Below are 16,680 nucleotides of genomic sequence, written 5' to 3'. Positions count from 1 at the left end.
AGACCCCATAGCCATTTTGACCCCATACAGACCCCATACAGACCCCATATAGACCCCATACAGACCCCATACAGACCCCATAGACCCCATATAGACCCCATATAGACCCCATAACCCATATAGACCCCATACAGACCCCATACAGACCCCATAGACCCCATACTGACCCCATACAGACCCCATAGCCCCCATATAACCCCATAGACCCCATACTGACCCCATATAACCCCATAGACCCCATAGACCCCATATAGACCCCATACAGACCCCATAGACCCCATACAGACCCCATATAGACCCCATACAGACCCCTTACAGACCCCATACAGACCCCATATAGACCCCATAAAGACCCCATATAAACCCCATACAGACCCCATATAGACCCCATACAGACCCCATACAGACCCCATATAAACCCCATACAGACCCCATACAGACCCCATAGACCCCATATAGACCCCATACAGACCCCATAGACCCCATACAGACCCCATAACCCATATAGACCCCATACAGACCCCATACAGACCCCATACAGACCCCATAGACCCCATATAGACCCCATAGACCCCATACAGACCCCATACAGACCCCATACAGACCCCATATAGACCCCATACAGACCCCATACAGACCCCATAGACCCCATATAGACCCCATACAGACCCCATAGACCCCATACAGACCCCATACAGACCCCATATAGACCCCATATAGACCCCATACAGACCCCATACAGACCCCATAGACCCCATATAGACCCCATAGCCATACAGACCCCATACAGACCCCATACAGACCCCATATAAACCCCATAGACCCCATATAGACCCCATATAGACCCCATACAGACCCCATAGCCATATAGACCCCATACTGACCCCATACAGACCCCATACAGACCCCATAGACCCCATACAGACCCCATAGACCCCATAGACCCCATACAGACCCCATAGACCCCATACAGACCCCATACAGACCCCATAGCCATATAGACCCCATACAGACCCCATATAGACCCCATAGCCATACAGACCCCATACAGACCCCATACAGACCCCATACAGACCCCATAGACCCCATACAGACCCCATAACCCATATAGACCCCATAGACCCCATACAGACCCCATAGACCCCATACAGACCCCATAGACCCCATACAGACCCCATAGACCCCATAGTGACCCCATACAGACCCCATAGACCCCATACAGACCCCATAGACCCCATATAGACCCCATACAGACCCCATAGACCCCATACAGACCCCATACAGACCCCATAGACCCCATACAGACCCCATATAGACCCCATATAAACCCCATATAACCCCATATCCTCATTGTGCCCCATAGCGCCATCCGTGGGTCCCCTGTTCTGTCCCTGTTACCGATGGATCCCGGCCGTCCCAGCATGTTCCACCTGCAGTGCAGCACCCGGCACATCCTGTTCACGGCCGAGACACACAACTTCCCCACCGGTAATTCATTAATTAACCCTAATTAATGGAAACCCTAATTAAAACCCTATTAACGACCCTATGAACGCCCCTATAACGCCCCTATTGACTCTCATTAGCGCCCCCTAGTGGCTGCTTTGGGTATGGCTCATTAGCGCCCCCTAGTGGCCGCCATGTTGGATTGACTCTCTATCGCCCCCTAGTGGCCGCCATGTTGGATTGACTCACTACCGCCCCCTATTGGCGGCCATATTGTTTTTTGGTGGCCATCTTGTTTTTTGGCGGCCATCTTGTTTTTTGGCGGCCATCTTGTTTTTTGGCGGCCATATTGAACTCTCTATCTCCCATATTGGCAGCCATCTTGTTTTTTGGCGGCCATCTTGTTTTTTGGCGGCCATCTTGTTTTTTGGCGGCCATATTGAACTCTCTATCTCCCCTATTGGCGGCCATATTGTTTTTTGGCGGCCATCTTGTTTTTTGGCGGCCATATTGTTTTTTGGTGGCCATCTTGTTTTTTGGCGGCCATCTTGTATTTTGGCGGCCATCTTGAACTCTCTATCTCCCCTATTGGCGGCCATCTTGTTTTTTGGCGGCCATATTGAACTCTCTATCTCCCCTATTGGCGGCCATCTTGTTTTTTGGCGGCCATCTTGTTTATTGGCGGCCATATTGAACTCTCTATCTCCCCTATTGGCAGCCATATTGTTTTTTGGTGGCCATCTTGTTTTTTGGCGGCCATCTTGTTTTTTGGCGGCCATATTGAACTCTCTATCTCCCCTACTGGCGGCCATCTTGTTTTTTGGCGGCCATCTTGTTTTTTGGCGGCCATATTGTTTTTTGGCGGCCATATTGGTTTTTGGCGGCCATCTTGTTTTTTGGCGGCCATATTGAACTCTCTATCTCCCCTATTGGCGGCCATCTTGTTTTTTGGCGGCCATATTGAACTCTCTATCTTCCCTATTGGCGGCCATCTTGTTTTTTGGCGGCCATCTTGTTTTTTGGCGGCCATCTTGTTTTTTGGCGGCCATATTGAACTCTCTATCTCCCCTATTGGCGGCCATCTTGTTTTTTGGCGGCCATCTTGTTTTTTGGCGGCCATCTTGTTTCTTGGCGGCCATATTGAACTCTCTATCTCCCCTATTGGCGGCCATCTTGTTTTTTGGCGGCCATCTTGTTTTTTGGCGGCCATCTTGAACTCTCTATCTCCCCCATTAGCCGTGGCCCCGTTTAGCGGCGCCACAACCGGAACCGGGGGTCGAATCCGGGACGTTCAAAGCGCCGGGAGGGGGGGGATCGTCATGGCCGCCACCGCAGGGTACAGCTTCGGGAACCTGCACATACCAGGTGAGACCCCCACCCATATTAAGACCCCCACCCATAGCAATATAGGGACCACCACCCCATAAACCCCCCCCCCCCATATAAAGACCCCCCTATATCATTATAGAGACCCCCACCCATGTCATTATAGGACCCCCCATATAACCTGAAGCCCCCTCCCCATATAACCCTATGGACCCCCGCATAATTGAACCCCCCTCCCCGTATAACCCTATGGAACCTCTCCCCATTTAAAGCCCCCTCCCCATATAACCCTATGGACCCCCTCCCCATATAACCCTATGGACCCCCCCCAATTGAAGCCCCCTCCCCATATAACCCTATGGACCCCCCCCAATTGAAGCCCCCTCCCCATATAACCCTATGGACCCCCCTCCCCATATAACCCTATGGACCCCCCCCCATTTAAAGCCCCCTGCCCATATAACCCTATGGACCCTCCACTAATTGAAGCCCCCTCCCCATATAACCCTATGGACCCCCCTCCCCATATAACCCTATGGAGCCCCCCCAATTGAAGCCCCCTCCCCATATAACCCTATGGACCCCCTCCCCATATAACCCTATGGACCCCCCATATAACCTGAAGCCCCCTCCCCATATAACCCTATGGACCCCCTCCCCATATAACCCTATGGACCCCCTCCCCATATAACCCTATGGACCCCCCCCTATTGAAGCCCCCTCCCCATATAACCCTATGGACCCCCCTCCCGATATAATCCTATGGACCCCTCCCCATTTAACCCTATGGACCCCCCCATTGAAGCCCCCTCCCCATATAACCCTATGGACCCCCCCAATCGAAGCCCCCTCCCCATATAACCCTATGGACCCCCCATATAGCCCTATGGACCCCCTCCCCATATAATCCTATGGACCCCCCATATAACCCTATGGACCCCCTCCCCATATAACCCTATGGACCCCCCTCCCCACATAACCCTATGGACCTCCCCCAATTGAAGCCCCCTCCCCATATAATCCTATGGCCCCCCTCCCCATATAACCCTATGGACCCCCCTCCCCATATAACCCTATGGACCCCCTCCCCATATAACCCTATGGACCCCCCTCCCCATATAACCCTATGGACCCCCCTCCCCATATAACCCTATGGACCCCCCCCAATTGAAGCCCCCTCCCCATATAACCCTATGGACCCCCTCCCCATATAACCCTATGGACCCCACCCCAATTGAAGCCCCCTCCCCATATAACCCTATAGACCCCCCCCATTTGAAGCCCCCTCCCCATATAACCCTATGGACCCCCTCCCCATATAACCCTATGGACCCCCTCCCCATATAATCCTATGGACCCCCCATATAGCCCTATGGACCCCCTTCCCATATAACCCTATGGACCCCCCATATAACCCTATGGACCCCCCTCCCCATATAACCCTATGGACCCCCTCCCCATATAACCCTATGGACCCCCTCCCCATATAACCCTATGGACCCCCCATATAACCCTATGGCCCCCCATTGAAGCCCCCTCCCCATACACCCCAGGTTACCCCTTACCGTGGGAGGACCCGTCCCTGCCGTACCCCAAATCCTTCGCCCGCCCCATAGAAGTGGCCATTGGGGCCAGCGACGGGGCCAGCGACTACGGGAACAAGTTCGGGGAGCCTGTATTGGCCGGTGAGATATAGGGCGGGGTATGGGGTCACCATATAGGGGGGGGATCCTATAGGGGGTATAGGGGGACCCTATGGGGGGGGACCCTATATGGGGTGGAGGGGGGACCCTATAAGGGGGATATGGGGGAGGGGGGCATCCTATATGGGGTATGGGGGGGGGACCCTATATGGGGGGACCCGATATGGGAAGGGGACCCTATATGGGGTATTGGGGGGGACCCTATAGAGGGGGGACCCTATATGGGAGGGGGAAGCATATATGGGGGGGGACCCTATATGGGGTTGGGGCCTTATATGGGGGGGGACCCTATATGGGGTATGGGGGGGACGGGGTGGGAACCCTATATGGGGTGGGGAGGGCACCCATTGGGTTCCATTGTGCCCCATTGTTTTCTATTGTGCCCCATTAGTTTCCATTGTTCCCCATTGGGTTCCATTGGGTTCTACTGGGTTCCATTGGGTTCTACTGGGTTCCATTGGGTTCTATTGTGCCCCATTAGTTTCCATTGTTCCCCATTGGGTTCCATTGGGTTCTACTGGGTTCCATTGGGTTCCATTGGGTTCTACTGGGTTCCATTGGGTTCCATTGGGTTCCATTGGGTTCTATTGGGTTCCATTGGGTTCCATTGGGTTCCATTGGCTTCTACTGGGTTCCATTGGGTTCCATTGGGTTCTATTGGGTTCCATTGGGTTCCATTGGGTTCTACTGGGTTCCATTGGGTTCTACTGGGTTCCATTGGGTTCTATTGGGTTCCATTGGGTTCCATTGGGTTCCATTGGGTTCCATTGGCTTCTACTGGGTTCCATTGGGTTCCATTGGGTTCTACTGGGTTCCATTGGGTTCCATTGGGTTCCATTGGGTTCTACTGGGTTCCATTGGGTTCCATTGGGTTCCATTGGGTTCCATTGGTTTTACTGGGTTCCATTGAGTTCCATTGGGTTCCATTGGGTTCTATTGGGTTCCATTGGGTTCCATTGGGTTCCATTGGTTTTACTGGGTTCCATTGAGTTCCATTGGGTTCCATTCGGTTCTATTGGGTTCCATTGGGTTCCATTGGGTTCCATTGGTTTTACTGGGTCCCATTGGGTTCTATTGGGTTCCATTGGGTTCTGTTGGGTTCTACTGGGTTCATTGGGTTCCACTGGGTTCCACTGGGTTCTACTGGGTTCCATTGGGTTCTATTGGGTTCTATTGTGCCCCATTGGGTTCTACTGGGTTCCATTGTGCCCCATTGGGTTCCATTGGGTTCTACTGGGTTCTATTGGGTTCTACTGGGTTCTATTGTGCCCCATTGATTTCTATTGTGCCCCATTGATCTCCATTGTGCCCCATAGGTTTCGCCCGCTCCTTCGGCCTGGTTCTACCTGGGGGTCAGAGACGGGAATGGGTGAAGCCCATCATGTTCAGTGGGGGAATTGGGGCCATCGAGGATGGACACGTCCACAAGGAGACCCCACAGCCAGGTCTGCCCCATAGCTGCCCCATAGCTGCCCCATAGAGACCCCATAACCACCCCATAGGGTTCTATTGAGTTCCATTGGGATCCATTGAGTTCCATTGGGATCCATTGAGTTCCATAGCTGCCCCATAGAGACCCCATAGCTGCCCCATAGCTGCCCCATAGAGACCCCATAACCACCCCATAGGGTTCTATTGAGTTCCATTGGGATCCATTGAGTTCCATTGGGATCCATTGAGTTCCATAGCTGCCCCATAGAGACCCCATAGCTGCCCCATAGAGACCCCATAGCTGCCCCATAGCTGCCCCATAGAGACCCCATAACCACCCCATAGGGTTCTATTGAGTTCCATTGGGATCCATTGAGTTCCATTGAGATCCATTGAGACCCATAGGGACCCCTTAGAGACACCATAGAGACCCCATAGCTGCCCCATAGCTGCCCCATAGAGACCCCATAACCTCCCCATAACCACCCCATAACCACCCCATAGCGTTCTATTGAGTTCCATTGGGATCCATTGAGATCCATTGAGACCCATAGATTCCCCATAGAGACCCCATAGCTGCCCCATAGAGACCCCATAGGGTTCTATTGAGTTCCATTGGGATCCATTGAGTTCCATAGCTGCCCCATAGAGACCCTATAGGGACCCCATAGCTGCCCCATAGAGACCCCATAGAGACCCCATAGCTAGCTGCCCCATAGAGACCCTATAGGGACCCCATAGATACCCCATAGAGACCCCATAGGGTTCTATTGAGTTCCATAGAGATCCATTGAGACACATAGGGACCCCATAGAGACCCCATAGCTGCCCCATAGTGGCCCCATAGCAGCCCCATAGCTGCCCCATAGAGACCCTATAGGGACCCCATAGCTGCCCCATAGAGACCCCATAGCTGCCCTATAGAGACCCCATAGCGGCCCCATAGCTGCCCCATAGAGACCCTATAGGGACCCCATAGCGGTCCCATAGAGACCCCATAGGGTTCTATTGAGTTCCATTGGGATCCATTAAGACCCATAGATTCCCCATAGAGACCCCATAGCTGCCCCATAGAGACCCCATAGAGACCCCATAGCTGCCCCATAACTGCCCCATAACCACCCCATAGCCCCCATACCCCAAATCCCATAAGGGATCCCATAGACCCCCATGGGACCCTATAGCCCCCCTATAAGGGACCCCATAGACCCCCCATAGCCCCCATGGGACCCCATAGCTCCCCCAGACCCCAAATCCTAATAGGGACCCCATAGACCCCAATACCCCATGAGACCCCATAGCCCCCCCATACCCTAAATCCCATAAGGGACCCCATAGACCCCCATATCTCAAATCCCATATAAGACCCTATAGACCCCCCATACCCTATCGGACCCCATAGCCCCCATACCCCAAGTCCTAATAGGGACCCCATAGACCCCAGTACCCCATATGACCCCATAGCCCCCCCATACCCCAAATCCTAATAGGGACCCCATAGACCCCAATACCCCAAATCCCATAAGGGATCCCATAGACCCCCATGGGACCCTATAGACCCCCAAACCCTATAAGGGACCCCATAGCTCCCCATAACCCATGGGACCCCATAGCCCCCCCATACCCCAAATCCCATATGGGACCCTATAGCCCCCCCATACCCCAAATCCTATATGGGACCCCATAGACCCCCATGGGACCCTATAGACCCCGATACCCTATATGGGACCCCATAGACCCCAATACCCCATGAGACCCCATAGCCCCCATACCCCAAATCCCATACGGGATCCCATAGACCCCCATGGGACCCTATAGACCCCCAAACCCTATAAGGGACCCCATAACCCCCCATTCCCCCCCATATAGGGATGCTGGTGGTGAAGATTGGGGGTCCCGCTTATAGGATCGGGGTCGGGGGCGGAGCTGCCTCCTCCATCCAGGTATGGGACCCCATAATGACCCCATAAATGACCCTATATGGCCCCATATGTCCCTATGTGGCCCATAATAACCCCATAAATGACCCTATATGGCCCCATATGTCCCTATGTGGCCCATAATAACCCCATAAATGACCCTATATGGCCCCATATGTCCCTATATGGCCCCATATGTCCCTAACTGGCCCCTATTGGCCCCATAATGGCCCCATAAATGACCCTATATGGCCCCATATCCCCCTATGTGGCCCATAATGACCCCATAAATGACCCTATATGGCCCCATATCCCCCTATGTGGCCCATAATGACCCCATAAATGACCCTATATGGCCCCATATGTCCCTAACTGGCCCCATAATGACCCCATAAATGACCCTATAAGGCCCCATTTCCCCCTATGTGGCCCCAATGGCCCCATAATGACCCCATAAATGACCCTATATGGCCCCCATGTACCCCCATAATGACCCCAAATACCCCATATTACCCCATAACGACCCCATATACCCCATATAACCCCATATATCCCCATATACCCCCATAATAACCCCATAATGTCCCCATATAGGCCCTTAATACCCCATATACCCCCATAATAACCCCCATAATAACCCCATAATGACCCCATATACCCCATATAACCCCATATAACCCCATATAACCCCATATAACCCTATAACGACCCCATATAACCCCATATAACCCCATATAACCCCATATAACCCCATATAACCCCATATAACCCAATATAACCCTATATAACCCCATATAACCCCATATAACCCCATAACGACCCCATATAACCCCATATGCCCCATATAACCCCATATAACCCCATATACCCCATATAACCCCATATAACCCTATAATAACCCCATATAACCCCATATAACCCCATATACCCCATAGAACCCCATAGAACCCCATAGAACCCTATAACGACCCCATATAACCCCATATAACCCCATATAACCCCATATTCCCCTATAGGTCCAAGGGGACAACACTGAGGATCGGGATATGGGGGCGGTTCAACGCGGGGACCCCGAAATGGAACAGAAGCTCAATAGGGTTTTACGGGGCTGTGTGGAATATGGGGCCAAAAACCCCATATGTAGCATCCACGACCAGGGGGCGGGGGGCAACGGTATGGGGGAATATGGGGTTTATGGGGTTATGGGGTTATAGGGGGATATGGGGTTATGGGGTTATATAGGGTTATATAGGGGAATATGGGGTTATGGGGTTATGGGGTTATGGGGTCATATGGGGTTATATGGGGGTTATGGGGTGGTATAGGGGAATATGGGGTTATGGGGTTATGGGGTTTATGGGGTTATGGGGTTCCTTATGGGGTTTGGGGTCATATAGGGGAATATGGGGTTATGGGGTTTATGGGGATCCTTATGGGGTTTGGGGTATGGGGAGGCTATGGGGTTCCTTATGGGGTTATGGGGTTTATGGGGTTATGGGGTTCCTTATGGGGTTTGGGGTATAGGGAGGCTATGGGGTCCCATGGGGTTATGGGGTTATGGGGTCCTATGGGGGAATATGGGGTTACTTATGGGGTTTGGGGTTATATGGGGGAATATGGGGTTATGGGGTTATATAGGGGAATATGGGGTTCCTTATGGGATTTGGGGTATGGGGGGGCTATGGGGTCCTATAGGGGAATATGGGGTTATGGGGTTTATGGGGTCCTATGGGGTTCCTTATGGGATTTGGGGTCATATAGGGGAATATAGGGGTTATGGGGTTTGGGATCCTATAGGGGAATATGGGGTTACTTATGGGGTTTGGGGTCCTATAGGGGAATATGGGGTTACTTATGGGGTTTGGGGTATAGGGGGGCTATGGGGTCCCATGGGGTTATGGGGTTATGGGGTTTATGGGGTCCTATGGGGTTCCTTATGGGATTTGGGGTATAGGGTTCCTTATGGGGTTTGGGGTCCTATAGGGGAATATGGGGTTACTTATGGGGTTTGGGGTATAGGGGGGATATAGGGGGATATGGGGTTATGGGGTTATATAGGGGAATATGGGGTTATGGGGTTATGGGGTTATATAGGGGAATATGGGGTTATGGGGTCATATAGGGGGGATATGGGGTGGTTATGGGGGGATATAGGGGGATATAGGGGTCCTATGGGGTCCTATGGGGGTTATGGGGTGGTATAGGGGGGATATGGGGTGGTTATGGGGTGGTATAGGGGGGATATGGGGTTATGGGGTCATATAGGGGAATATGGGGTTATGGGGTCATATAGGGGAATATGGGGTTATGGGGTCATATAGGGGAATATGGGGTTACTTATGGGGTTATGGGGTGGTATAGGGGGGATATAGGGGGATATGGGGGGATATAGGGGGGATATGGGGGGATATGGGGGGTATAGGGGGGGTTATAGGTGGGATATGGGGGTTTATAGGGGGGATATAGGGGGATATAGGGGTCCTGCGGGGGTCCTATGGGGGTTATGGGGTTTATGGGGTGGTATAGGGGGGATATAGGGGGATATGGGAATCCTAAAGGGGTTATGGGGGGATATAGGGGGGATATGGGGTGGTATAGGGGGGATATAGGGGGATATAGGGGTCCTATGGGGTCCTATGGGGGTTATGGGGTGGTATAGGGGGGATATGGGGGGTATATGGGGTGGTATAGGGGGGATATGGGGTTATGGGGTTATATGGGGTTATATAGGGGAATATGGGGTTATGGGGTTATATAGGGGAATATGGGGTTATGGGGTTATATGGGGGAATATGGGGTTATGGGGTTATATGGGGGAATATGGGGTTATGGGGTTATATAGGGGAATATGGGGTTATGGGGTTATGGGGTGGTATAGGGGAATATGGGGTCATATAGGGGAATATGGGGTTATGGGGTTATGGGGTGGTATAGGGGAATATGGGGTCATATAGGGGAATATGGGGTTATGGGGTGGTATAGGGGAATATGGGGTTATGGGGTTATATGGGGGAATATGGGGTTATGGGGTTATGGGGTTTATGGGGTTATGGGGTTCCTTATGGGATTTGGGGTCATATGGGGGAATATGGGGGAATATGGGGTTATGGGGTTATATGGGGGAATATGGGGTTATAGGGTTATATGGGGGAATATGGGGTTATGGGGTTATATAGGGGAATATGGGGTTATGGGGTTATATGGGGGGATATGGGGTTATGGGGTTATATGGGGGGATATAGGGTTATGGGGTCATATAGGGGAATATGGGGTTATGGGGTTATATAGGGGAATATGGGGTTATGGGGTTATATAGGGGAATATGGGGTTATGGGGTTATATAGGGGAATATGGGGTTATGGGGTTATATAGGGGAATATGGGGTTATGGGGTTATATGGGGGAATATGGGGTTATGGGGTTATATGGGGGAATATGGGGTTATGGGGTTATGGGGTGGTATAGGGGGGATATGGGGTTATGGGGTCATATAAGGGAATATGGGGTTATGGGGTTATGGGGTCATATAGGGGAATATGGGGTTATGGGGTCATATGGGGGAATATGGGGTTTTAAGGTTATATGGGGGAATATGGGGTCCCTGTGGGGTTATGGGGTTTATGGGGTTATGGGGTCATATAGGGGACTATGGGGGTCCTTATGGGATTTGGGGTTTATGGGGTTATGGGGTTTATGGGGTTCTGTGGGGTTCATTATGGGATTTGGGGTCATATAGGGGAATATGGGGTTATGGGGTTATGGGGTGGTATAGGGGGGATATAGGGGGGATATGGGGGGTATATGGGAATCCTAAAGGGGTTATGGGGTGGTATAGGGGGGATATAGGGGGTATATTGGGGTTATGGGGTGGTATAGGGGGGATATAGGGGTGATATAGGAGGGATATGGGGGTTATGGGGTGGTATAGGGGGGATATGGGAATCCTAAAGGGGTTATGGGGGGATATAGGGGGGATATGGGGGGATTTAGGGGGAAATATGGGGGATATGGGGTCCTATGGGGGTTATGGGGTGGTATAGGGGGGATATAGGGGAATATGGGGGTGATATGGGGGGATATGGTGGTTATGGGGTGGTATAGGGGGGATATGGGGGGTATATGGGGTGGTTATGGGGTGGTATAGGGGGGATATAGGGGGATATAGGGGTCCTGGGGGGGGAATATGGGGGTTATGCGGTGGTATAGGGGGGATATGGGGTGGTTATGGGGGGATATAGGGGGATATAGGGGTCCTATGGGGTCCTATGGGGGTTATGGGGTGGTATAGGGGGGATATGGGGTGGTTATGGGGGGGATATAGGGGGGATATAGGGGGATATGGGGGGGATATGGGGGGACATGGGGGTCCTAAGAGGGGTTATGGGGGGTCCTATGGGGGTTATGGGGTGGTATAGGGGGGATATGGGGGGATATAGAGGGATATAGGGGTCCTATGGGGAAATATGGGGGTTATGGGGTCATATAGGGGAATATGGGGTTATGGGGTTATGGGGTTATATAGGGGAATATGGGGTTATGGGGTCATATAGGGGAATATGGGGTTATGGGGTTATATAGGGGAATATGGGGTTATGGGGTTATGGGGTCATATAAGGGAATATGGGGTTATGGGGTTATGGGATCATATAGGGGAATATGGGGTTATGGGTTTATGGGGTGGTATAGGGGGGATATAGGGGGATATAGGGGGGATATAGGGGGGATATAGGGGGATATAGGGGGGATATAGGGGGGATATAGGGGGATATAGGGGGGATATAGGGGGATATGGGGGGATATGGGGGGTATAGGGGGGGTTATAGGGGGGATATGGGGGTTTATAGGGGGGATATGGGGGATATAGGGGTCCTGGGGGGTAATATGGGGGTTATGGGGTGGTATAGGGGGGATATAGGGGGATATAGGGGTCCTATGGGGGAATATGGGGGTTATGGGGTGGTATAGGGTGGATATGGGGGGTATATGGGGTGATATAGGGGGGATATAGGGGGATATAGGGGTCCTATGGGGTCCTATGGGGGTTATGGGGTGGTATAGGGTGGATATGGGGGAATATAGGGGTCCTGGGGGGGGAATATGGGGGTTATGGGGTGGTATAGGAGGGATATGGGGGGATATGGGGTGGTTATGGGGGGGATATAGGGGGATATAGGGGTCCTATGGGGTCCTATGGGGGTTATGGGGTGGTATATGGGGGATATAGGGGGGATATTGGGGTTATGGGGTGGTATAGGGGGGATATAGGGGGATATAGGGGTGATATAGGAGGGATATGGGGGTTATGGGGTGGTATAGGGGGGATATGGGGGGATATGGGAATCCTAAAGGGGTTATGGGGGGATATAGGGGGGATATGGGGGGATATAGGGGGATATAGGGGTCCTATGGGGTCCTATGGGGGTTATGGGGTGGTATAGGGGGGATATGGGGGGATATAGGGGTCCTATGGGGTCCTATGGGGGTTATGGGGTGGTATAGGGGGGATATGGGGGGTATATGGGGTGGTTATGGGGGGGATATAGGGGGATATAGGGGGATATGGGGGTCCTAAGAGGGGATATGGGGGAGTATAGGGTGGATATGGGGGTCCTAAAGGGGTTATGGGGGGTTATAGGGGGGATATGGGGGGATATAGGGGGGATATGGGGGTTATGGGGTGGTATAGGGGGGATATGGGGGGTATATGGGGGGTATATGGGGGATATAGGGGGATATAGGGGTCCTATGGGGTCCTATGGGGGTTATGGGGTGGTATAGGGGGGATATGGGGGGATATAGGGGTGATATGGGGGCATATGGGGGTTATGGGGTGGTATAGGGGGGATATGGGGGGTATATGGGGTGGTTATGGGGGGGATATAGGGGGGATATGGGGGGATATGGGGGGGATATAGGGGGATACGGGGGGTATATGGGGGGATATAGGGGGATATAGGGGTCCTGGGGGGGTCCTATGGGGGTTATGGGGTGGTATAGGGGGGATATGGGGGGATATGGGGTTCCTTATGGGATTTGGGATCCTATAGGGGAATATGGGGTTACTTATGGGGTTTGGGGTCATATAGGGGAATATGGGGTTATGGGGTTATATGGGGGAATATGGGGTTATGGGGTTATATAGGGGAATATGGGGTTATGGGGTCATATAGGGGAATATGGGGTTATGGGGTCATATAGGGGAATATGGGGTTATGGGGTCCTATGGGGGAATATGGGGTTATGGGGTTATGGGGTGGTATAGGGGGGATATAGGGGGATATAGGGGTCCTAAAGGGGTTATGGGGGGTTATAGGGGGGATATGGGGGGATATAGGGGGGATATGGGGGTTATGGGGGTGGTATAGGGGGGATATAGGGGGATATATGGGTCCTGGGGGGGTCCTATGGGGGTTATGGGATGGTATAGGGGGGATATAGGGGGGATATAGGGGGATATAGGGGTCCTATGGGGTCCTATGGGGGTTATGGGGTGGTATAGGAGGGATATGGGGGGATATAGGGGGATATAGGGGTCCTATGGGGTCCTGTGGGGGTTATGGGGTGGTATAGGGGGGATATGGGGGGTATATAGGGGGATATAGGGGTCCTATGGGGGAATATGGGGGTTATGGGGTTATATAGGGGAATATGGGGTTATGGGGTCATATAGGGGAATATGGGGTTATGGGGTCATATGGGGGAATATGGGGTTACTTATGGGGTTATGGGGTGGTATAGGGGGGATATAGGGGGATATAGGGGGGATATGGGGTGGTTATGGGGGGGATATAGGGGGATATAGGGGTCCTGGGGGGGGAATATGGGGGTTATGGGGTGGTATAGGGGGGATATGGGGGGTATATGGGAATCCTAAAGGGGTTATGGGGGGATATAGGGGGGATATAGGGGTATATGGGGTTTTGGGGTGGTATAGGGGGGATATGGGGGGATATGGGGGGATATGGGGGGATATAGGGGGATATGGGGTTATGGGGTTATATGGGGGAATATGGGGTTATGGGGTTATATAGGGGAATATGGGGTTATGGGGTTATATAGGGGAATATGGGGTTATGGGGTGGTATAGGGGGGATATAGGGGTCCTATGGGGGGATATGGGGGGTATATGGGGGGATATAGGGGTCCTATGGGGTCCTATGGGGGTTATGGGGGGATATAGGGGGATATAGGGGGATATGGGGGGTATATGGGGGGATATGGGGAGATATGGGAATCCTAAAGGGGTTATGGGGGGGTATAGGGGGGATATAGGGGGATATAGGGGTCCTATGGGGGAATATGGGGGTTATGGGGTGGTATAGGGGGGATATGGGGGGATATAGGGGGATATAGGGGGATATAGGGGGATATAGGGGTCTTATGGGGTCCTATGGGGGTTATGGGGTGGTATATGGGGGATATAGGGGGATATAGGGGGATATAGGGGTCTTATGGGGTCCTATGGGGGTTATGGGGTGGTATATGGGGGATATAGGGGGATATGGGGGTTATGGGGTGATATAGGGGGGATATAGGGGGATATAGGGGGATATAGGGGTCCTATGGGGTCCTATGGGGTCCTATGTGGGTTATGGGGTGGTATAGGGGGGATATAGGGGGATATAGGGGTCCTGGGGGGGTCCTATGGGGTTTATGGGGTGGTATAGGGGGGATATAAGGGGATATAGGGGTCCTATGGGGTCCTATGGGGGTTATGGGGGGATATAGGGGGATATAGGGGGATATAGGGGGGATATGGGGGGGTATAGGGTGGATATGGGGTGATATAGGGGGGATATGGGGGGATATGGGGTCATAGGGGTGGATATGGGTTTATGGGGTTATGGGGTTATGGGGGGGGATATGGGGGTTATGGGGTCTATGGGGTTATGGGGTTTATGGGGTTATGGGGTTATGGGGTGATGTGGTTATGGGGTGATGTGGTTATGGGGTTATGGGGGGGGATATGGGGGTCTATGGGGTCTATGGGGTCTATGGGGTTTATGGGGTTTATGGGGTCTATGGGGTCTATGGGGTTTATGGGGTCTATGGGGTCTATGGGGTTTATGGGGTTTATGGGGTTTATGGGGTCTATGGGGTTTATGGGGTCTATGGGTCTATGGGGTTTATGGGGTCTATGGGGGTTATGGGGTCTATGGGGTCTATGGGGTCTATGGGGCCGTGTTTTCCCCTATAGGGAACGTTCTGAAGGAGATCTGTGACCCCGCTGGGGCCGTCATCTACGCCAGCCGCTTCCAGGTGGGGACCCCATAACCTGCCCCATAACCTGCCCCATAACCTGCCCCATAACCTGCCCCATAACCTGCCCCATAGACAGCCCCATAGAGAGCCCTGCCCCATAGAGAGCCCCATAGAGAGCCCTGACCCCATATCCCCCCCATAAGGACCCCTGACCCCATAACCTGCCCCATAGAGACCCCTGCCCTATAACCCTGCCCTATAGAGACCCCTGCCCCATAACCCTGCCCCATAGAGAGCCCTGATCCCATAACCTGCCCCATAGAGAGCCCTGACCCCATAACCTGCCCCATAGAGAGCCCTGATCCCATAACCTGCCCCATAGAGAGCCCTGACCCCATAGACAGCCCCATAGAGAGCCCTGACCCCATAACCTGCCCCATAGAGAGCCCTGCCCCATAACCCTGCCCCATAGAGAGCCCTGACCCCATAACCTGCCCCATAGAGAGCCATGACCCCATAACCCTGCCCCATAACCCCGCCCCATAGAGAGCCCTGCCCCATAGAGAACCCTGCCCCATAGAGAGCCCTGCCCCATAACCCTGCCCCATAGAGACCCCTGCCCTATAACCCTGCCCCATAGAGACCCCTGCCCCA

The 16,680-nt window shown here is 52.8% G+C and overlaps 1 protein-coding gene across 6 annotated transcripts in view; it reads left to right on the top strand.

Moving 5' to 3' along the window:
- Positions 1 to 16,680, top strand: part of PFAS (phosphoribosylformylglycinamidine synthase) — a 119,456-nt gene that overhangs the window by 57,966 nt on the left and 44,810 nt on the right. For all 6 annotated transcript variants that reach the window (XM_085534512.1, XM_085534513.1, XM_085534515.1 and 3 more), the window contains 7 exons: positions 1,364 to 1,488; positions 2,683 to 2,811; positions 4,326 to 4,457; positions 5,792 to 5,920; positions 7,776 to 7,849; positions 8,842 to 8,998; positions 16,022 to 16,083. In XM_085534512.1, the coding sequence (XP_085390638.1) occupies positions 1,364 to 1,488; positions 2,683 to 2,811; positions 4,326 to 4,457; positions 5,792 to 5,920; positions 7,776 to 7,849; positions 8,842 to 8,998; positions 16,022 to 16,083 (808 nt within the window). The remainder of the gene's footprint in view (positions 1 to 1,363; positions 1,489 to 2,682; positions 2,812 to 4,325; positions 4,458 to 5,791; positions 5,921 to 7,775; positions 7,850 to 8,841; positions 8,999 to 16,021; positions 16,084 to 16,680) is intronic.

This window comes from Coturnix japonica, unplaced genomic scaffold (genome assembly GCF_054131305.1).
Source record: "Coturnix japonica strain WE unplaced genomic scaffold, WE-NBRP24 Scf084, whole genome shotgun sequence".
Lineage (NCBI taxonomy): Eukaryota > Metazoa > Chordata > Aves > Galliformes > Phasianidae > Coturnix > Coturnix japonica.
The sequence above is the reverse complement of the archived record's forward strand: the minus strand, read 5'-3'. Positions and strand labels throughout refer to the sequence as shown.